This window comes from Ranitomeya imitator, chromosome 1 (assembly GCF_032444005.1).
Source record: "Ranitomeya imitator isolate aRanImi1 chromosome 1, aRanImi1.pri, whole genome shotgun sequence".
Lineage (NCBI taxonomy): Eukaryota > Metazoa > Chordata > Amphibia > Anura > Dendrobatidae > Ranitomeya > Ranitomeya imitator.
This window is the reverse complement of record NC_091282.1, coordinates 503,951,339-503,976,319: the sequence shown is the minus strand read 5'-3', so window position 1 is coordinate 503,976,319 and position 24,981 is coordinate 503,951,339. Positions and strand designations below refer to the sequence as shown.

Genomic DNA, 24,981 nt, shown 5'->3' with positions numbered 1-24,981 from the left:
AGGGAGTTTCCAAGGGAGGAATTACTGAATTGCTCTCTGTATTTTATTGATACTCTGCATTTATTTTTTATTTAACTTTTCTGTCTGGAGCAATCCCCATTAGGAAATGTGCTCCACTATTGTTAATGCCATCCAGTGCACATTTTGCCACATGTATGCAATCCTTGATCAGCCGGTCGAGGGTGCATACTGCTGTGCGAGATGTGAGCACGTTGAGCATTTGGAAGACCAGATTCTGGATCTAGATGTGCAGCTGGCAACACAGATCCATTGACAATATGGAAAGGAGTCTTCTGCTCACTGAGCAGACGCTCAATGGGATAGATGAGGCGGGGGATGGTAGAATGGAGCTGCAGGACAGTGGAGCAGCAAGCTGGGTGACACTTAGAAGGCCGGGTAGAGGGAAGAGTGCCAGGGAGGCTAGTCCTGATTTGGCACACCCCAATAAGTTTGCTAAGTTGGCAGATGAGGGTTGTGCCAGTACAGGGGTAGCACTGCTGCAGCCAGGCATGTCCTCTGAAACCCGGAGGAGTGACTGCTACAGTAAGGAGGGAAATAGGAGAGCAGGGCAGGCCAGACAGGTGCTGGTAGTGGGGGATTCAATTTTTAGGGGAACAGATAGGGCAATCTGTCACAAAGACAGGGATCGTTGAACGGTGTGCTGCCTACCTGGTTCTCGAGTCTGACACATCGCTGATTGGGTTGACAGATTACTGGGAGGGGCTGGCGAGGACCCAGCGGTCATGGTGCACATGTGCACAAATGACAAAGTTAGAGGTAGGTGGAAGGTCCTTAAAAACGATTTCAGGGAATTAGGCTGCAAGTTGAAAGCAAGGACCTCCAACGTGGTATTTTCCGAAACACTGCCTGTACCACGTGCCACGCCAGAGAGGCAACAGGAGATTAGGGAGGTTAATAAGTGGCTCAAGAATTGGTGTAGGAAGGAGGGGTTTGGGTTCCTGCAGAATTGGGCCGACTTCTTAGTTGGCTACAGGTTCTACGCTAGGGACGGGCTGCACCTCAATGGGGAAGGTGCAGCTGTGCTGGGGGAGAGAATGGATAGAAGGTTGGAGGAGTGTTTAAACTAGGGATTGGGGGGAGGGTATTCATTTTATAGGAGGGGAAGGTAGTGCAGATAGAGACCTGGGCACAAATAAGGAAGTTGGGGGTGGCGGTGGCATGGGGAATGGGGTTAGAGCAATTAATAATTTAAGAAAGAATAGAGGTACAGAGAGATACAAAAAGTGTTTGTATACTAATGCCAGAAGCCTCACCAACAAAATGGACGAAATAGAATTAATTTTGTTGGAGCATAGTTATGACATGGTGGGGTATCTGAAACATGGCTGGATGAGAGCCATGACGGGGCTGTTAACTTGCAGGGCTATAGCCTGTTCAGAAATGACCGAACGATAAGCGAGGGGGAGGTGTGTGTCTATATGTAAAATCATCCTTAATACCCATCCTGCGTGATAATATAGGTGAATGTAATGAAAATGTGAAAATGTAGAGTCCCTGAGGGTGGAGATAAGGGGAAGGGGAAAAAATAATAAATTACTAATAGGGGTTTGTTATAAGTCCCCAAGAATAATGGAAGCAACGGAGAATATCCTCATAAAGCAAATAGATGAAGCTGCGATTCAAGGAGAAGTCATTATTATGCGGGACTTCAACTACTCTAAAATAGATTGGGGAACGGAAATCTGAAGTTCCAGCAAAGGTAATCGTTTTTTGACAACTATGAGAGACAATTACCTGTAGTAGTGTATAATTCAGATTATTCGTCAAACTCAATCTGACAGGTGCCCCGCCCCTATCAAAGTGTATCAAAGTGTGTAACCCCTCCCCTCCTCCTGTCAGCCAGCTGTCCCTGAGGCTGGCTGATTTCCCCTTTTGATATCGTTTGATATACTTTAATTTGTTGTAGTTTTGATATTATTCCTCGTATTTTGTTTTTATACGTAGTCCGAGTTTGATTCTGTAAGCTGTGTTTTGAGAACTTATATAACACATGTTTATAATTATAGCCTAGTCGTGTATTTATTTTACACGTGGTTTATAACACCTTTCTCATTTGTTTTATATTAGATTTTATACGTAGCCCGAGTTTGATTCTGCAAGCTGTGTTTTATTCAGTGTATTCATATAGTGGAGAACTTAAAGCTGTCTATTTGTTTTTGTAAATGGTGAACACTAACTAAATGGTGAACATTACCTAAATGTTTAGGTTAACGGCGGTTCAGAGGTTTATAACACCTAGGTCAATTGTTGTTGTATTTGCGTACCCAATAAATGTTTATTTTCACAAGCAGAAGAGGCAGCTTTTCTGTTTGTACATGTATTGTACCTGAAGGTTATTGCGGGTCATGTGCCCAGGCATTGGTTTTTATAACGCCGAATGTTTGATATTTGCTTTCTCTTTTTTGTGTCCTGAAGATGGCATCTGAGAAGTTATTTAGCTGTTATCTGTGGGGCATTGTAAGCTGTGTTTATTCACAGTGTAGCAGATTTTCTCCTTGTGGCTGCCTTATATACACAAACAGAAGAGTTACTGGACAACTTATTTCTATATATATATTATATATAATATGACCCAATGTTACAACACAAGCAAGAAGCGGTATGTTTTATACGAATAAAAAACCAAAGACACGATATTGTAAGAGTTTACTGCAGTTATCAGAGCATTGTATTTTATTTGGCAGCCAGGACAACTTATTTCTATATATAATATATATATATATATATATATATATATATATATAATATGACCCAATGTTACAACACAATGGCCTATATGTATAGCAGACAGGAGTTGGGGCGATGAAATATGTGTTACAAGCGTAGTGAATTGCAGATATATTCTACAGTGTATGGCATTTTGAGAAATGTGGGGCATAACCAATTACTTATTACGGCCACTAGATGGCATAATATCATATTAATTTTACAGGTGCCTGTGTTGTCTATAATTTGACCCCTTTTTATTCAAAGACATCTCACATATACAGACTTTTAAAGCTTTTTTTACATTTCTATTGGCGTCAATGAACATACATCATTACACTTCTTACAAAATAATTAATATAGCGTTAATTTACATTTCTATTGGTGTTACATTTCTATTGGCGGTACTTTTGCACATGTATTACTGGCGTCTTTAAAAATATGAAACACATTTTAAGCTAATCGCACTCACCTTACACAATCAGAAAAAAGGAAACACACTTTAAGTTAGCTAACAGCATGATGCTGACAAATGCATCTTTGCGGAATCTGAACACAACACATACAACACACATGACAAGCATACACACACAACATACAGAGCACATACAACACATGCGACACACACAACAAACACACATAACATACAAAACACACACAGCACATACAACACACACGACAAGCATACACACACACAACATACAGAACACATACAACACATGCGACACACACAACACACACAACAAATACACATGATTTTTGCACTTTATTAATATGCTGGCCACATATAGTATTTTTTGATATCTCTTATTTCCCGGGTGTTACTTTTGTATATGTATTACTGTTTTTCTTGTTTTTGTGTAAAATCTCGGTCAGGCAGGCACGAACACACACACACACACACACACACACAACAAACACACAACACAGAACCCACACACAACAAACACACATAACATACAAAACACACACACAACACATACAACACACACGACAAGCATACACACACAACATAACAGAACACATACAACACATGCGACACACACAACACACACACACACACACAGAACAAATACACATGATTTTTGGCCGGTATACAGTAACAGCCGGCATGACTGAGTGTAACATTGCACTCAATACTGTGCAAAGGGTCTCAATACTTATGTCCGTGTGATATTTCAGTTTTTCTTTTTAATAAATTCGCAAAAAATCTACATTTCTGTTTTGTTCAGGCATGATGGCGTGCAGGGTGTACATTAATATATATATATATCTCAGAATGCAGCTGAATAGTATTGCTAATTAGGCCATATAAATAGAAAATTATGTAGAAACCCAAAGTTTTGATAAGTGTATGAAAATACACCAATATTAACTATTTGTGCTATTTTAGGCGTAAAATTGGCCTATATGTATAGCAGACAGGAGTTGGGGCGATGAAATATGTGTTACAAGCGTAGTGAATTGCAGATATATTCTACAGTGTATGTCATTTTGAGAAATGTGTGGCATAACCAATTACCTATTACGGCCACTAGATGGCAGAATATCATATTAATTATACATTGGGGTTTACTTTTGGAAACTTACAAATTCCTATAATTATGCTTATACCTTAGGCGTGTATTTACATGGCACTGTAATTCGCACTTTTACAGACTATATGTGGATTACAGCCTGTATACAGTAACAGGCGGCATGACTGAGTGTAATATTGCACTCAATACTGTGCAAAGGGTCTGAATACTTATGACCGTGTGATATTTCAGTTTTCTTTTTAATAAATTTGCAAAAAATCTACATTTCTGTTTTGTTCAGGCATGATGGCGTGCAGAGTGTACATTAATATATATATATATATCTCAGAATGCAGCTGAATAGTATTGCTAATTAGTCCATATAAATAGAAAATTATGTAGAAACCCAAAGTTTTGATAAGTGTATGAAAATACACCAATATTAACTATTTGTGCTATTTTAGGCGTAAAATTGGCCTATATGTATAGCAGACAGGAGTTGGGGCGATGAAATATGTGTTACAAGCGTAGTGAATTGCAGATATATTCTACAGTGTATGTCATTTTGAGAAATGTGTGGCATAACCAATTACCTATTACGGCCACATTTCTATGCAGTGTATTTTAGAACCAGTGTTTCTGGCGGCAGACTGTAATGTGTAAGGTTTCTCATTTTTATATATTGTATTTTATAACACACCATGCCGTTTATATAATAATCACAGTTGTGTCTCTACAGGACAACGTGGCTTACAAAGACATTTCAATAATATAAGTGTGAAACTGACAGACAAGCACAGCGGTGTCTCTACAGGACATGCTGGGCACTAGACAGCCAGAGTTTCTGTGGGGGAGATATACTAACAGAGGTTCTGTTAACCCAAAAAACCGGTGTAGAACGTACACAGAGAGCAACTTACAATATTTACTAAGGTAGCGGAAATGAGTTTACTGCAGTTATCAGAGCATTGTATTTTATTTGACAGCCACAAGTCACACAGGTCATGATGATAGTGTATTTGCAGCATGTTATTTGGAAATAAAGAATCCTTTTTTTTTTTTTTTGTTTTCGCCCGCATTTTATATAAAATCTGCATAAAAAAATCTTTTTGGCTACACCAAAACACGTAAGAAACAAATGTATAACTTTTAGATCTACCGCATCCGCAGATATTATTTCAGCGTTCTTTAATTCTACATTATTTTAGCACATATTAATTTCACAACTTTTATATGATATTTATAACACTCATTTTATATGAGTTTTCTAACACATTCTCATGGGGATATTATATATATATTTTGTGTTTTGCGCAATTATTTGACACTGTAATTCGCATTTTATATAAAATGTGCATAAAAAAATCTTCACATTCTCACGGGAATATTATATATATATATTTTGTGTTCTGCATCATTATTTGACACTGTAATTCGCATTTTATATAAAATCTGCATAAAAAATCTTCTTGGCTGCACCAAAACACGTAAGAAACAAATGTATAACTTTTAGCGCTGCCGCATCCTCAGATATTATTCCAGCGTTCTTTAATTCTACATTATTTTAGCACATATTAATTTCACAACTTTTATATGATATTTATAGCACATTCTCATTTATAAGGGATTTATAACACAATATTGTAAAATCATTTATTGGTTCGCGGCCTTACTAATATCCTTTGAAAATAAATTCAGCATTATTATTCCATGCTGTAACATTTCTATTCTGCAGCCGCCTGTTTAGTAAAAATTCAGCATTCTTTTTATATCTTTGGTTTATATTATATTAGCTTTTTGATAATCCCGGGAGTGCCATCTATCTAGCCCTAGTATTTTTGTTATCTCAAAAGGGTGTGACACAGTCACATATATTATTCCAGCATTCTTTAATTCTACATTATTTTAGCACATATTAATTTCACAACATTTATTTGATATTTATAACACTCATTTTATATGAGTTTTCTAACACATTCTCACGGGTATATTATATATATATATATATATATTGTGTTATGCACCATTATTTGACACTGTAATTCGCATTTTATATGCTGCTGCTTTTTCTTGTTTTTTGTGTAAAAATCTCTGGCAGACAGGCACAGCTGTATCTCTACAAGACATGCGGGACACACCAGAGACATTGGAAATTGGGGTTTATAATGTCGAATTCAGAAAATAACCATTTTATATTGAATGACTAATGATTTCTATAGGCCTACTTTACTATGAAATTATGCATAAAAAATCTTCTTGGTTAACCCAAAACCGTAAGAAACAAACGTATAACTTTTAGCTCGAACACATCAGCATATATTATTACAGTTTTTGGCTGAATTAAAAATTATACAGTTATTTCATATTTTTGGGGCTTACTGACAGGAGAAATTATTGATAGAAACACAGAGTTTTGATACCTGTATGAAAATACACCAATATTAACTATTTGTGCTATTTTAGGCACAAATTTGGTCTATATGCATAACAGGCAGGAGTTGGGGCGAAGAAATATGTGTTACATGCGTAGTGAATTGCAAATATATTCTGAAGTGTATGGCATTTTGAGAAATGTGTAGCATAACCAATTACCTATCACGGTCACTAGATGGCAGAATATCATATTAATTATACATTGGGGTTTACTTTTGGAAGCTTATAAAGGCGGTGTGTATGTGCACAGGATGACTTATTTTGTTTTTTATAGTCACTAATATCCATATTAAATGACTCTTTAGCTTTATGAGTAAGAGACATCCTACAAATAGAATCCTTTTCCCTAGTAGTTTTATATTCTATGTCTGATATATTTCTACACAATGCTACAAAACTATTTTGTAGTTTATAATGTATCACAGTAGTTCCATGTGAAGTTACATCTTAGGTTCTGTTCAGACTATTGTAATATCTGTAGCTTAAAATAGAGCCAAATAGCTACTTTCAAACACGGACATACACCATTGATTTTCGTCACAAATGGATCCAATATACACTATATCACGTGTCACGGTTTATTTTTCCGCGTTACGGTTTAAAGTTATAATCATTTAAATAATAATTTTCTCATTAGATATGTGACTCGCGATATTTATTTGCTTAGGCTAGATCATTTTCAGTTTAACAATATATTTTATCACAAAAATGACCTTATCTGAGGCCCTAGAAACAACCTAGCAGCATTAGTAAGCCCCTTTCTTTTTACATTATCAAGAATCCTTGGGTTAAGATAACGTAAGTTTATATGCATAAAGCATTTAATATAGCGCACCAAACATGATATGGTTTTTGATTTCTATGAACTGTCGCAAACAAATCATATAAGGTTAAAAATATGAATATTATTGAATATAATGATTTACTATTGTTTACAGTATTTTATTTTCCGGGTGTTACTTTTGTTCATGTACTACTGGTTTCTTCCTCAGTTGTGATTTTTACCTTTTCTATATAAATATGGGTAAATGAATTGTCCATTATAGATTTATGATGTGTGTTGTGTGTGCTGCATGTGTTGTATGTGTTCTGTGTGTTGTGTGTGTGTGTGTATGTTTGTCGTGTGTGTTGTATGTGTTGTGTGTGTTTTGTATGTTATGTGTGTTGTTGTGTGTGTGTGTGTGTTCTGTATGTTGTGTATGTATGTTTGTTGTATGTGTTGTGTGTGTGTGTTTTGTATGTTATGTGTGTTTGTTGTGTGTTCTGTGTTGTGTGTGTGTGTTCTGTATGTTGTGTATGTATGTTTGTTGTATGTGTTGTGTGTTTTCTGTATGTTATGTGTGTTTGTTGTGTGTGTGTGTTTGCATGCAGCCATCTCCTTTCTGTAATTCTCCTCTCTCTTTACAGAGCCATAAATCTATAATGGACAATTCATTTACCCATATTTATATAGAAAAGGTAAAAATCACAACTGAGGAAGAAACCAGTAGTACATGAACAAAAGTAACACCCGGAAAATAAAATACTGTAAACAATAGTAAAACATTATATTCAATAATATTCATATTTTTAACCTTATATGATTTGTTTGCGACAGTTCATAGAAATCAAAAACCATATCATGTTTGGTGCGCTATATTAAATGCTTTATGCATATAAACTTACGTTATCTTAACCCAAGGATTCTTGATAATGTAAAAAGAAAGTGGCTTACTAATGCTGCTAGGTTGTTTCTAGGGCCTCAGATAAGGTCATTTTTGTGATAAAATGTATTGTTAAACTGAAAATGATCTAGCCTAAGCAAATAAATATCGCGAGTCACATATCTAATGAGAAAATTATTATTTAAATGATTATAACTTTAAACCGTAACGCGGAAAAATAAACCGTGACACGTGATATAGTGTATATTGGATCCATTTGTGACGAAAATCAATGGTGTATGTCCGTGTTTGAAAGTAGCTATTTGGCTCTATTTTAAGCTACAGATATTACAATAGTCTGAACAGAACCTAAGATGTAACTTCACATGAAACTACTGTGATACATTATAAACTACAAAATAGTTTTGTAGCTTTGTGTAGAAATATATCAGACATAGAATATAAAACTACTAGGGAAAAGGATTCTATTTGTAGGATGTCTCTTACTCATAAAGCTAAAGAGTCATTTAATATGGATATTAGTGACTATAAAAAACAAAATAAGTCATCCTGTGCACATACACACCGCCTTTATAAGCTTCCAAAAGTAAACCCCAATGTATAATTAATATGATATTCTGCCATCTAGTGACCGTGATAGGTAATTGGTTATGCTACACATTTCTCAAAATGCCATACACTTCAGAATATATTTGCAATTCACTACGCATGTAACACATATTTCTTCGCCCCAACTCCTGCCTGTTATGCATATAGACCAAATTTGTGCCTAAAATAGCACAAATAGTTAATATTGGTGTATTTTCATACAGGTATCAAAACTCTGTGTTTCTATCAATAATTTCTCCTGTCAGTAAGCCCCAAAAATATGAAATAACTGTATAATTTTTAATTCAGCCAAAAACTGTAATAATATATGCTGATGTGTTCGAGCTAAAAGTTATACGTTTGTTTCTTACGGTTTTGGGTTAACCAAGAAGATTTTTTATGCATAATTTCATAGTAAAGTAGGCCTATAGAAATCATTAGTCATTCAATATAAAATGGTTATTTTCTGAATTCGACATTATAAACCCCAATTTCCAATGTCTCTGGTGTGTCCCGCATGTCTTGTAGAGATACAGCTGTGCCTGTCTGCCAGAGATTTTTACACAAAAAACAAGAAAAAGCAGCGGCATATAAAATGCGAATTACAGTGTCAAATAATGGTGCATAACACAAAATATATATATTCACACATATATATGTTCACACAGGTTATATACAGATGATCAGGTTTTTAAATACATCAGATAGGGATTGCATACATTAGTTAGGACTGCTCTGATAAGGGTATACCGTGAAGATTGGTAGAGCAGCTTAGTATACATTTTTTGCAAAAAACGTATCAACCAAATACCCTGTTTTTTACATCTTTTACTAGCACTTGCGGATTACTGCAACATTTTTTCAAACTGAGTGTTTTTGGTTTTACTATTCTCTTTTGTGTCTTCAGGTTTCTTGGTGGTGTGTGAACATGATCATACAGACTTGTTCACTGTGCAAGTAGCCCATGTGTTCCTGTTTCCATATATATATATATATATAGAAATAAGTTGTCCTGGCTGCCAAATAAAATACAATGCTCTGATAACTGCAGTAAACTCTTACAATATCGTGTCTTTGGTTTTTTATTCGTATAAAACATACCGCTTCTTACTTGCTTGTGTTGTAACATTGGGTCATATTATATATAATATATATATAGAAATAAGTTGTCCAGTAACTCTTCTGTTTGTGTATATAAGGCAGCCACAAGGAGAAAATCTGCTACACTGTGAATAAACACAGCTTACAATGCCCCACAGATAACAGCTAAATAACTTCTCAGATGCCATCTTCAGGACACAAAAAGAGAAAGCAAATATCAAACATTCGGCGTTATAAAAACCAATGCCTGGGCACATGACCCGCAATAACCTTCAGGAACAATACATGTACAAACAGAAAAGCTGCCTCTTCTGCTTGTGAAAATAAACATTTATTGGGTACGCAAATACAACAACAATTGACCTAGGTGTTATAAACCTCTGAACCGCCGTTAACCTAAACATTTAGGTAATGTTCACCATTTAGTTAGTGTTCACCATTTACAAAAACAAATAGACAGCTTGAAGTTCTCCACTATATGAATACACTGAATAAAACACAGCTTGCAGAATCAAACTCGGGCTACGTATAAAATCTAATATAAAACAAATGAGAAAGGTGTTATAAACCACGTGTAAAATAAATACACGACTAGGCTATAATTATAAACATGTGTTATATAAGTTCTCAAAACACAGCTTACAGAATCAAACTCGGACTACGTATAAAAACAAAATACGAGGAATAATATCAAAACTACAACAAATTAAAGTATATCAAACGATATCAAAAGGGGAAATCAGCCAGCCTCAGGGACAGCTGGCTGACAGGAGGAGGGGAGGGGTTACACACTTTGATACACTTTGATAGGGGCGGGGCACCTGTCAGATTGAGTTTGACGAATAATCTGAATTATACACTACTACCTTTTACAATTGGTTTAGGACCCAACGAGAAGGGGGGCACTGCTAGACCTAATATTAACCAACATGCCAGACCGCATATCAAATATAAGGGTTGGGGGTCACTTGGGAAATAGCGATCACAAAATAATAAATTTTCATGTATCCATTAATAAGATGTGTAGTAGAGGGGTTACAAGGACACTAAACTTCAGGAAGGCAAATTTCCAACGGATGAGAGATGATCTTGGTGCAATTAACTGGGACAATATCCTGAGACATAAAAACACACAAAGAAAATGGGAGACGTTTATTAGCATCCTGGATAGGACCTGTGCACAGTATATACCGTATGGGAATAAACATACTAGAAATAGAAGGAAACCAATATGGCTAAATAGAGCTGTATGGGGCGCAATAAGTGACCAAAAGAAAGCATTTAGAGAATTAAAGGAAGTAGGTAGTGATGAGGTATTAAATAAATAAATAAAATTAAATAACTTCTGTGAAAAGCAAATCAATGCAGCAAAGATTGAGACAGAGAGAGAGTAGAAATAATCCCAAAATATTCTTTAACTACATAAATAGTAAGAAACTAAAAAATGATAGTGTTGGCCCCCTTATAAATAGTCTGGGTGAAATGGTGGATGAGGATGAGGAAAAAGCCAATATGCTAAATGATTTTTTTTCATCAGTATTTACACAAGAAAATTCCATGGCAGATAATATGATCAGTGATAACAAAAATTTCCCATTAAATGTCACCTGCTTAACCCAGCAGGAAGTACGGTGGCGTCTAAAAATCGCTAAAATTTACAAATCTCCGGGCCCGGATGGGATCCACCCCCGAGTACTGCAGGAATTAAGTACAGTCATTGATAAACCATTATTTTTAATCTTTAAAGACATAATAATAGGTTCTGTACCACAGGACTGGTGTATAGCAAATGTGATGCCAATATTCAAAAAGGGGACAAAAACTGAACTCGGAAATTATAGGCCAGTAAGTTTAACCTCTACTGTGGGTAAAATCCTGGAGGGTATTCTAAGGGATGCTATGCTAGAGTATCTGAAGAGGAATAACCTCATGACCCAATACCAACATGGGTTTACTAGGGACTGTTCCTGTCAGACTAATCTGATCAATGCAGCATGGCATGGAGGTAATCAGCCTGTGGCGCTGCTGAGGTGTTATGGAAACCCAGGTTGCTTTGGTAGCAGCTTTCAGCTCATCTGCATTGTTGGGTCTGGTGTCTCTCAGCTTCCTCTTGACAATACTCCATTGATTTTCTAAGGAGTTAAGGTCAGGCAAGATTGCTGGCCATTCAAGCACAGTGATACCTTTGTTTTTAAACCAGGTATTATCACTTTTAGCAGTGTAGACAGGTGCCAAGTCCTGCTGGAGAATGAAAATCCATCTCCAAAAAAGCTTGTCGGCAGATGGAAGCATTAAGTGCTCTAAAATTTCCTGGTACACCACTGCAATGACTTTGGTCTTGATAAAACACAGTGGACCTACACCAGCAGATGACATGGCTCCCCAAACCATCATTGATGTGGAAACTTTACACTAGACCTCAAGCAGCGTGGATTGTGTGCCTCTTCCTCCAGACTCTGGGACCCTGATTTCCAAATAAAATTCAAAATTTACTTTCATGTGAAAACAACTCCTTGGACAACTGAGAAAAAGTCCAGTTCTTTTTCTCCTTGGCCCACGTAAGATGCTTCTGGCTTTTTATATTGGTCATGAGTGGCTTGACACAAGGAATGTGACACTTGTAGCCCATGTCCTGGATACCTCTGTGTGTGGTGGCTCTTGAAGCAATGACTACAGCAGCAGTCCACTCCTTGTGAATCTCACCCAAATTTTTCGAATGGCCTTTTTCCTTTCAAGGCTGCTGTTATCCCGGTTGCTTGTGCACCTTTTTCTACCACACTTTTTTCTTCCACTCAACTTTGCATTAATAAGCTTGGATACAGCACTCTATTAACAGCCAGCTTCTTTAGCAATTACCTTTTTTGGCTTTCCCTTCTTGTGGAGTGTGTTAATGACATCTGTCAAGTGAGCAGTCTTCCCCATGATTTTGGAGCCTACTGAAACAGACTGAGGGACCTTTTTAAAATCTTAGGAAGCCTTTGAAGGTGTTTTTTGTTAATTATTCTAATTTACTGAGATAATGACTTTTGGGTCTTCATTAGCTGTAAGCCATAATCATCAACATTGACAGAAATAAACACTTGAAATAGATCACTCTGTTTGTAATGACTCTATATAATATATGAGTTTCACTTTTTGTATTGAAGAACTGAAATAAATTAACTTTTTGACGATATTCTAATTTTGTGAGAAGCACCTGTATATACTGTGGTAGAGGGGCTTTCTCAGCTGCCCACAGTGGTAATCATGGGTACACTGCGCTTTTAAGAACTTCCTTTGATTTTTTACAGGCAGCATAAACCAAGAAAATGCAGCCCACTGGGCAAAACAAGAAACAAAACAAAATGGTGGCAGAACAAACACAGTCCTCCTTTGCGCGGGGTCCCTTCCGCTCACAGCTGATGAACACAAACGACTCAGTTTCTCTAGTCAATGGATCACTCTCCTGCAGTGCTCCTTCTCCAGGCCCACATATTGAACACTGAAAGTTCTTTCCTTCAGTAATTTACACTCCCTGACAGACGTTATGTCGCTTATCCATGTTATGTAAATAAAAGCTTATAACTTGACGTTAAATTCATCCATTGGTTATATAAATTATTCTTTTGAAAGTTGAAACCCTCCGAAATGTGGTTTAGGTTAAGAAAATAAATTGGCATCAATGCAGAAATATTGATCAGTTAATGGACAAAGAATGGTCAGATTTTGGCAAGACAAAAGTTTTGTCGTCCACAGAAAGTAATGTGATATTCAAACAAATAATTATGTTGCATAACATTGGTGAATGACGTTGTGGTGCTATTAGAATCCTAATATTTATTATTTTGTGTAAATTCCATGGGCTTGAAGGACTGCATCCATGCGGTTCAACAATGATTCATACAATTTATTACTGAAGTCATCAGGAATAGCAAAGAATGCAGTCTTACATGCCTCCCAGAGTTCATCTAGATTCTTTGGTTTTGTCTTCCAAGCTTCCTCTTTCATCCTACTCCAAACATGCTCAATGATGTTCATGTCTGGTGATTGGGCTGGCCAGTCCTTGAGCACCTTGATCTTTTTTGCCTGGAGGAACTTTGTTGTAGAGATGGATGTATGAGATGGAGCACCATTCTGCTGCAGAATTTGACCCCTTTTATGATTTGGAATATAAGAGGTAGCTAATACCTCTTGATATTTGAGGCTATTGATATTGCCTTCCACCTTGCAAATGTTTCGCCCACCCCCATACTGAATGTAACCCCAGACCATGATCTTTCCACCACCAAATTTAACTGTTTTCTGGGTGTATTTTGGATCCATACGGGCTCCAGTAGGTCTCCTGCAATATTTACGGCGGCTGTGGTGTAATTCTCCTGGGACTTTACAAATGCTGCACAGTTTTTTATTTGCCTTTTGTTTAGTGCTGGCTTCTGGGCACTGATTCGACCATGGAGGCCATTTCGAGACAGAATCCTACAAACTGTTCTAGTTGAAACAGGGACTTGAGGTGACCAGGCCTGTTGGAGCTTTGCTGCAGTGGAGTGGCTTGTTTTGGATTTTCTAACCAACAAATGTTCCTCCTGAGCAGTTGTCTTGCGGGGTCTGCTGGACCTGGGCTTGTCAAACATCTCCAGTCTCTTCAAATCTTTTTTTTAATTCTTTGTACTTGATGCTGAGACACATTAAAGGTGCCAGCCACCTCTGCAGTGGATCTGGTCTCAGCCTCTTGATAATCCAGGCTTTGGTAGCAGGGTGGATTTTTGGCATGTTGTCAGAGCTCAAGTTGCAGTTCAAGTGAAGGTGTGGGGTGCTGGGTTTCCGATCATTTACTGAGCACAGGTGAGGATGTAAACTAGGATTGGGTGCATTATATGACCAGGCGACAAAACTTTTGTCTTGCCAAAATCTGACCATTCTGTGTCCATTAACTGATCAATATTTCTGCATTGATGCCAATTTATTTTCTTAACCTAAAACACATTTCGGAGAGTTTCAGCTTTCAAAAGAATAATTTATACAACCAATGGATGAATTTAACATCAGGCTATAAGCTTTTATTTACATAACATGGATAAGCGACATAATTTCTGTCAGGGAGTGTAAGCCCGGACCATGTGTCTCCTCCACCACGTGACTGATGACATGACTGTAAGGATCGGCCAGGACCATAGTCGTGGGCGAGGACACCGGGGCCTTGGTGTCCTGGCCTCCCCTCACAGAAAAATAACATTCTTCAATCAGCATAACTGTGTCTTCTCTTTCCCCACCGTCAGGGACTCCTCTGCTGTGCTGGGGACTTACTGTAATTGACTTCACAAGAATTGAGACACAGTCTATTTCAAATGCAAAATGAAGAACTTTACTCAATACACTTTGCAGCACATTCTTGTCAGAAACAGCACAAACACCAGGCTTCATACAGTATACATCCTGCATATTCCCTGTATTCAGTCCCACGTCCTTCAGTACATTAGGGGGTAATAAAGCCCTAGGTTGTGCCGCAGCATTCTCCTTGCCGAGACTTACTGTATCTTAGTTTTTCCTCATCCATTTCGCCCCAGATTTGAGAGTATCTGCCCATGCAATGATCTGCCATATCTTGAACCATCTGCGCCCTGTACTTTCCTGGACCGCTTCCTTTCTTCCTCTCAAACTGCAGTAGCTCTGTGGCTGTATGCTGTCCTTCTGTCCCTAGAGGACAGTATAGCAGCAAATACACACTAACTTATGTTACATAAGTTACCGGGACCTATTAAGGAAGAAAGGTAAAGCAGCAACATTATTCAATTGCCTTACATGACTGTGAGCTCACCAATGTCCTGTCAGCACACCGTGGTGCTAGCTCTGTAGGGGGAGATATGGTGGGACACTCTCCCACCTGCTCTATGAATTTCCACCTAAAAACCAGTATCACTTCTCCTGTCCTGGATATATACACTGCACAGTACCACTCCTCCTGTCCTGTATATACACTGCACAGCACCACTCCTCCTGTATATATACACTGCACAGTACCACCTCTCCTGTCCTGTATATACACTGCACAGCACCACTCCTCCTGACCTGCATATATACACTGCACAGTACCACCTCTCCTGTCCTGTTTATATACACTGCACAGTACCACTTTTCCTGTCCTGTATATACACACTGCACAGTACCACTCCTCCTGTCCTGTATATATACATTGCACAGTACCACCTCTCCTGTCCTGTATATATACACTGCACAGTACTACTCCTCCTTTCCTGTATATATACACTGAACAGTACCACTTCTCCTGCCCTGTATATATACACTGCACAGTACCACCTCTCCTGTCCTGTATATATACACTGCACAGTACCACTCCTCCTGCCCTGTATATATACACTGCACAGTACCACTCCTCCTGTTTATATACACTGCACAGTACCACCTCTCCTGTCCTGTATATATACACACTGCATAGTACCACTTCTCCTGTTCTGTATATATATACTGCACAGTACCACTCCTTCTGTCCTGTATATATACACTGCACAGTACCACTCCTCCTGTTTATATACACTGCACAGTACCACCTCTCCTGTCCTGTATATATACACTGCACAGTACCACTCATCCTGTATATATACACTGCACAGTACCACTCCTCCTGTCCTGTATATACACTGCACAGTACCACTCCTCCTGTCCTGTATATATACACTGCACAGTACCACCTCTCCTCTCCTATATAAATACCCTGCACAGTGCCACTCCTCCTGTTTATATACACTGCACAGTACCACCTCTCCTGTCCTGTATATATACACACTGCACAGTACCACTCATCCTGTATATATACACTGCACAGTACCACTTCTCCTGTCCTGTATATATACACTGCACAGCATCACTTCTCCTTTCCTGTATATATACACTGCACAGCACCACTCCTCCTGTCCTGTATATATACAATGCACAGTACCACTTCTCCTGTCCTGTATATATACACTGCACAGTACCACTCCTCCTGTCCTGTATATATACACTGCACAGTACCACTCCTCCTGTCCTGTATATATACACTGCACAGTACCACTTCTCCTGTCCTGTATATATACACTGCACAGTACCACTCCTCCTGTCCTGTATATATACACTGCACAGTACCACTTCTCCTGTCCTGTATATATACACTGCACAGTACCACTCCTCCTGTCCTGTATATATACACTGCACAGTACCACTCCTCCTGTCCTGTATATATACACTGCACAGTACCACTCCTCCTGTCCTGTATATATACACTGCACAGTACCACTTCTCCTGTCCTGTATATATACACTGCACAGTACCACTCCTCCTGTCCTGTATATATACACTGCACAGTACCACTACTCCTGTCCTGTATATATACACTGCACAGTATCACTTCTCCTGTCCTGTATATATACACTGCACAGTATCACTCCTCCTGTCCTGTATATATACACTGCACAGTACCACTACTCCTGTCCTGTATATATATACTGCACAGTACCACTCCTCCTGTCCTGTATATATACACTGCACAGTACCACTTCTCCTGTCCTGTATATATACACTGCACAGTACCACTCCTCCTGTCCTGTATATATACACTGCACAGTACCACTTCTCCTGTCCTGTATATATACACTGCACAGTACCACTCCTCCTGTCCTGTATATATACACTGCACAGTACCACTACTCCTGTCCTGTATATATATACTGCACACTATCACTTCTCCTGTCCTGTTTATATACACTGCACAGTACCACTCCTCCTGTCCTGTATATATACACTGCACAGTACCACTCATCCTGTCCTGTATATATACACTGCACAGTACCACTTCTCCTGTCCTGTATATATACACTGCACAGTAACACTCCTCCTGTCCTGTATATATACACTGCACAGTACCACTCCTCCTGTCCTGTATATATACACTGCACAGTACCACTCCTCCTGTCCTGTATATATACACTGCACAGTAACACTCCTCCTGTCCTGTATATATACACTGCACAGTATCACTCCTCCTGTCCTGTATATATACACTGCACAGTACCACTCCTCCTGTTCTGTATATATACACTGCACAGTACCACTACTCCTGTCCTGTATATATACACTGCACAGTACTGCTCCTCCTGCCCTGTATATATACACTGCAGAGTACCACTTCTCCTGTCCTGTATATATACACTGCACAGTAACACTCCTCCTGTCCTGTATATATACACTGCACAGTACCACTACTCCTGTCCTGTATATATACACTGCACAGTACTGCTCCTCCTGCCCTGTATATATACACTGCAGAGTACCACTTCTCCTGTCCTGTATATATACACTGCACAGTAACACTCCTCCTGTCCTGTATATATACACTGCACAGCCAGTACCACTTCTCCTGTCCTGTATATCTCCACGCACAGTACCACTCCTCCTGCCCTGTATATATACACTGCACAGTACCACTTCTCCTGTCCTGTATATATACACTGCACAGTACCACTCCTCCTGTCCTGTATATGTACAATGCACAGTACCACTCCTCCTGTCCTGTTTATATACACTGCACAGTACCACTCCTCCTGTCCTGTATATATACACTGCACAGTACCACTCCTCCTGTCCTGTTTATATACACTGCACAGTACCACTCCTCCTGTCCTGTATATATACACTACACAGTACCACTTCTCCTGTCCTGTATATCTCCACGCACAGTACCACTCCTCCTTTCCTGTATATATACACTGCACAGTACCACTCCTCCTGTCCTGTATATATACACTGCACAGTACCACTCCTCCTGTCCTGTATATAGACACTGCACATTACCACTCCTCCTGTCCTGTATATATACACTGCACAGTACCACTCCTCCTGTCCTGTATATATACACTGCACAGTACCACTCCTCCTGTCCTGTATATATGCATTGCACAGTACCACTCCTCCTGTCCTGTATATATACACTGCACATTACCACTCCTCCTGTCCTGTATATATACACTGCACAGTACCACTCCTCCTGTCCTGTATATATACACTGCACAGTACCACTTCTCCTGTCCTGTATATATACACTGCACAGTACCACTCCTCCTGTCCTGTATATGTACAATGCACAGTACCACTCCTCCTGTCCTGTTTATATACACTGCACAGTACCACTCCTCCTGTCCTGTATATATACACTGCACAGTACCACTCCTCCTGTCCTGTTTATATACACTGCACAGTACCACTCCTCCTGTCCTGTATATATACACTACACAGTACCACTTCTCCTGTCCTGTATATCTCCACGCACAGTACCACTCCTCCTTTCCTGTATATATACACTGCACAGTACCACTCCTCCTGTCCTGTATATATACACTGCACAGTACCACTCCTCCTGTCCTGTATATAGACACTGCACATTACCACTCCTCCTGTCCTGTATATATACACTGCACAGTACCACTCCTCCTGTCCTGTATATATACACTGCACAGTACCACTCCTCCTGTCCTGTATATATGCATTGCACAGTACCACTCCTCCTGTCCTGTATATAGACACTGCACATTACCACTCCTCCTGTCCTGTATATATACACTGCACAGTACCACTCCTCCTGTCCTGTATATATACACTGCACAGTACCACTCCTCCTGTCCTGTATATATGCATTGCACAGTACCACTGCTGTCCTGCTATTGGAGAGGCGACATTCGTCTTAGGTAGGGTTAATATTGGTCTATTATACAATATTTAGTATTCCTATGGGAAAATAAAAAAAAATTAGAAAACCCATTTCAATGGTTTATCCCAAGTAATCTTCTATCCAAAGAACTTTGCAGTAGCTGGGGTCTGACCACTGGGACCCCCATGATCCCAAAAACCGACGCTTTAAAGAGCACCATGTAAACGGACCTGTGGTCGATCATGCGCAGTGCGGCACCATTCACACATGGCTCTTCAAATAACTCCTTTAAGAGAAGTGTTGAGGGGCACGACAAAGTATAGCAAGATCCACTGATCGGGTGAGGGAGAAGTGTTATAGTTTGTGGGCCGGTGGGGTTTATGTGGCAGGGCTGCTTTTTTGCCCCAGACCAGCCCTGACTGCAGCTATAACATACAAGGATGCAAACTATGTCTGGACTGGTACAAGTTTAGTAATACAATGTACAGGTACATCTCACAAAACTAGAATATCATCAAAAAGTTAATTTATTTCAGTTCTCCAATACAAAAAGTGAAACTCATATATTAGATAGATCACTCTGTTTGGAATAACTCTATTTCAAGTGTTTATTTCTGTTAATGTTGATGTTTATGGCTTACAGCCAATGAAAACCCAAAAGTCATTATCTCAGTAAATTAGAATACTTTGTAACACCAGCTTGAACAAATGATTTTAACATCCAAAATATTCGCCTACTGAAATGTACGTTCAGTAAATGCACTCAATGCTTGGTTGGGGCTCCGTTTGCATCAATTACTACATCAATGTGGCATGGCATGGAGGCGATCAGCCTGTGGCACTGCTGAGGTGTTATGGAAGCCCAGGTTGCTTTGATAGCAGCATTTAACTTGTCTGCATTGTTGGCACTGGTGTCTCTCATCTTCCGCTTGACATTACCCCATAAATTCTCTATGGGGTTAAGGTCAGGTGAATTTGCTGGCCAATCAAGCACAGTGATACTGTTGTTTTTAAACCAAGTATTGGTACTTTTGGCAGTGTGGACAGGTACCAAGTCCTGCTGGAGAATTAAAGTTCCATCTCCAAAAAACTTGTCGGCAGAGGGAAGCAAGAAGTGCCCTAAAATTTCCTGGTACACGGCTGCTCTAACAATTGTCTTGATAAAACACCGTGGACCTACACCATCAGATGACATGTCTCCCCAAACCATCACTGATTGTGGAAACTTCACACTAGACCTCAAGCAGCTTGGATTGTGGCCTCTCCACTCTTCCTCCAGACTCTGGGACCTTGATTTCCAAGGTGATAATGATTTTTGGGTTTTCATGGGCTGTAAGCCATAATCATCAACATTAACATAAATAAACACCTGAAATACATCACTCTATTTGCAATGACTGAATCTACTATATGAGTCTGACTTTTTGTTGATATTCTAATTTTGTGAGATGCACCTGTATGTACACCTAATATTCATAAATACACACAGCAGCTTCATTAGAGATTTTTTCATATACTTTGTTTTCTGTGTTCACAGTTTGAATGTGGGAGATTAGGAGAGTTTTTTTAAAGTTTTTTTCATTTATGTCAAGGTACAGGAAGCAGACAGCTGCCTCTGATACTGCTACCTATCTATATCGGCTAGAAGTAAAAATTAGTTAAGTGATTTTGTCATATGTATTTGCCTCTGTCTTTTCAAATTTTTTAGTTTTTCTTTGTATGTACACCTGTGAGCAAATCCTTTACGACCAATGATGGATCTATCCTTCATTGGACCCCTCCCCTCTGTTTGGTGCTGGCTCTGGCGATGAGCCCGCACCTAATCTGGCACATGACTGCTGATCTGATCAGCTGCAGGAGGAACCCATTAAATGTCGCTGTCAAACGCTGACAGTGGCATTTACCATGAATTTCCGGCAATCTCGCTCGAAACCCATTGATGACCCCCGTCATTTGATCACGTGTCACCGATGGATTGACATGACAACAAGAGGTCTCCTGGAGACCTCTATGGTTATAACTGCCGGATTGCTATGAGCGCCACCCGGTGGTCGGCGCTCATAGCAAGTGAGGTATCTACTACATACAAGCGATCTGCTCATCGCCTGCATGTAGCAGAGGTGATCGGGTTATGGCAGCTTCTAGTCTCCCATGGAGTCTATTGAAGCATGCCAAAAGTGAAAAAAAAATGTTTTAAAAAAAAAATCAAAGTTCAAATCACCCCCCTTTCAGCCCATTCAAAAGAAAACAATAAAAAAATCAAACATACACATACCGGTATTTGTTATCGCCGCATTCAGAATTACCCGATCCATCAATTAAAAAAGGCTTAACCTGACCGTGTAGCGAACGGTGCAGCGAGAAAAAAAGTAAAAACACCACAATTACGATTTTTTGGTTTCCGCGACATTGCAATAAAATGTAATGAGCGATCAAAAGATTGTATCTGAACCAAAATGGTGTAATTACAAACGTCAGCTTGGCGCACAAAAAGTAAGCCCTCACCCAACCTGAAATCATGAAAAATAGAGACGCTACGGGTATCGGAAAATGGCACAATATTTATTTTTAACAAAGGTTGGATTTTTTTTTCGCTTAGATAAAAAAGAACCTAGACATGTTTGGTGTCTATGAACTGATAATGACCTGGAGAATCATAATGGAAGGTCAGTTTTAGTGAACATAATAAAAAAAGCAAAACAAAAACAACTGTGAGATTGCACTTTTTTTGCAATTTTACCACACTTGGAATTTTTTTCCAGTTTTCCAGGACACGATATGTTAAAACCAAAAATACATCCGGTCATGAAATGGTTAATGTCTGTAAACTGTAAGGCCATGTTCACACAGTGCGTTTTTTACTGCGGAACCGCAGCGGTATTGCCGCTGCGGTTCCGCAGCAGTTTTCCATGCAGGGTACATAACAATGTAACCCTATGGAAAACAGTCACTGCTGTGCACATGGTCCGTAATTTCGTTTAAAAAGCCACGCAGAATAGCTGCGGCAAAAAAGAAGGAGCATGTCACTTCTTTTTCCTGAACCGCAGCGGTTCTGCACCCATAGACCTCCATTGTGAGGTCAAAATCGCAGTAAAACCCGCAGATCAAAAATATATCTGCGGGTTTTACTGCGATTTGATGTGCAGAACCGCTGCAGCAGGAAGTGCGGGGGAGCGGGCGGAAGTGCGTGGGCGGAGTGTGGCTGCCCCCCCGTGCTCCGATCCCGCCCCCCCCGTGCTCCGATGGCCCCCCCGTGCTCCGATGCCCCCCCCCAGTGCTCCGATGCCCCCCCCGTGCCCTAATCTCCCCCCCTTATACTTACCCGGCGTCCCGGTGTCCGTCCGGCCGTCTTCTCCCTGGGCGCCGCCATCTTGCAAAATGGCGGGCGCATGCGCAGTGCGCCCGCCGAATCTGCCGGCCGGCAGATTCGCTCCAAAGTGCATTTTGATCACTGAGATATAACCTATCTCAGTGATCAAAATAAAAAAATAGTAAATGACACCCCCCCCACTTTGTCACCCCCATTGGTAGGGACAATAAAAAAATTAAGAATTTTTTTTTTTTTTTTTCACTAAGGTTAGAATAGGGGTAGGGGTAGGGTTAGGGGTAGGGTTAGGGGTAGGGGTAGGGTTAGGGTATTTTCAGCCATTTTAGCCCTAAAAAGCTTCCTAGGAAACACAGTCTCTGCATAGAAAACTGCATAAAAAAAGGATAAAAAAACGCATCAAAAAACGCATCAAAAAAGGACAAAAAAAGGACCAAAAAAAGGACCTGCGTTTTCTGCCAAGAGCTGCAGTTTTTTAAAAAAACTGTCCTGAAAAAAAAAGGATGGAAATCCTGAACGTGTGAACATACCCTAAGCTATTATTTAGTAATTAACCTATCCATATGCTCTTTTTCATTACGGACTTCACATATTTTTGCATTTTGAAGCTGTTAATAGTACTGTATAAGTTATATGACTTCCCATAACCGCTGATAAGCAAGCTGCACTGATAGCGCTGTCATCCAGAAAGGTAATAGGAAATATGTTTCAATTTACTTACCAAAGAGGTTTTTGCAGAATCCAACAAAAACACATCCTGCCTCGTTCCAAATCCACTTTCTGCCTACACAGGAGGCAAAGTGAAAACTACACCCAAAAATCGATAACAATAGGTCACTGAAATTGGTATGAACCAAGAGAAGATTTGTAGGTGTTCTTAAAGGCATAAACTTAAAGTAAAGAATTAATATCAGCAGGTTACTACTCAGTCCCCACACACCAAGAGTAGCTAGAATCAGAGCCAGGAAGTCATAAGCATCTCCGGTAAAGACCTCCTTACTCTGCACCAAGAGGCCATCCTTGGTGACATTCGACATGTTGTCCGCACATCTTACACCTCTAATGAATATTTCCTTAGGAAAAAGGACACACTTTACTTTCCATCTAATCTAGTCTTAAGTAGTGTTGAGCATTCCGATACCGCAAGTATCGGGTATCGGCCGATACTTGCGGTATCGGAATTCCGATACCGAGATCCGATATTTTTGTGATATCGGGTATCGGTATCGGAAGTGTAAAATAAAGAATTAAAATAAAAAATATTGTTATATTCACCTCTCCGGCGGCCCCTGGACATCAGCGGGAGGATCCGGCGTCCGGCACGGCTTCTTTCTTCAAAATGCGCGCCTTCAGGACCTGTGGAATGACGTCCCGGCTTCTGATTGGTCGCGTGCCGCCCATGTGACCGCCACGCGACCAATCAGAAGCCGCGACGTCATTCCTCAGCTAAAGTCCTAGAATGAGCGCCTTCTAGGACCTGAGGAATGACGTCGCGGCTTCTGATTGGTCGCGTGGCGGTCACATGGGCGGCACGCGACCAATCAGAAGCCGGGACGTCATTCCACAGGTCCTGAAGGCGCGCATTTTGAAGAAAGAAGCCGTGCCGGACGCCGGATCCTCCCGCTGATGTCCAGGGGCCGCCGGAGAGGTGAATATAACAATATTTTTTATTTTAATTCTTTATTTTACACTTTAATATGGATCCCAGGGCCTGAAGGAGAGTTTCCTCTCCTTCAGACCCTGGGATCCATGAGGATACCTTCCGATACTTGATGTCCCATTGACTTGTATTGGTATCGGATATCGGTATCGGCGATATCCGATATTTTTCGGGTATCGGCCGATACTATCCGATACCGATACTTTCAAGTATCGGACGGTATCGCTCAACACTAGTCTTAAGCCTTTATCAGAAGTGGATTAGCTAAGACTAGAGCACAAGAATAATTA

At 39.8% G+C, this 24,981-nt stretch overlaps 1 protein-coding gene across 1 annotated transcript in view; it reads right to left on the bottom strand.

Annotated features, from left to right (window-relative positions):
- The window catches only part of LOC138675064 (opsin-3-like), a 41,754-nt gene extending 17,686 nt beyond the window's left edge, over nucleotides 1-24,068 (bottom strand). Inside the window, exon 1 of the mRNA XM_069763069.1 lies at nucleotides 23,753-24,068. Within this exon, the coding sequence (XP_069619170.1) occupies nucleotides 23,753-24,068 (316 nt within the window). The remainder of the gene's footprint in view (nucleotides 1-23,752) is intronic.
- Between the last annotated feature and the right edge of the window lie 913 nt (nucleotides 24,069-24,981).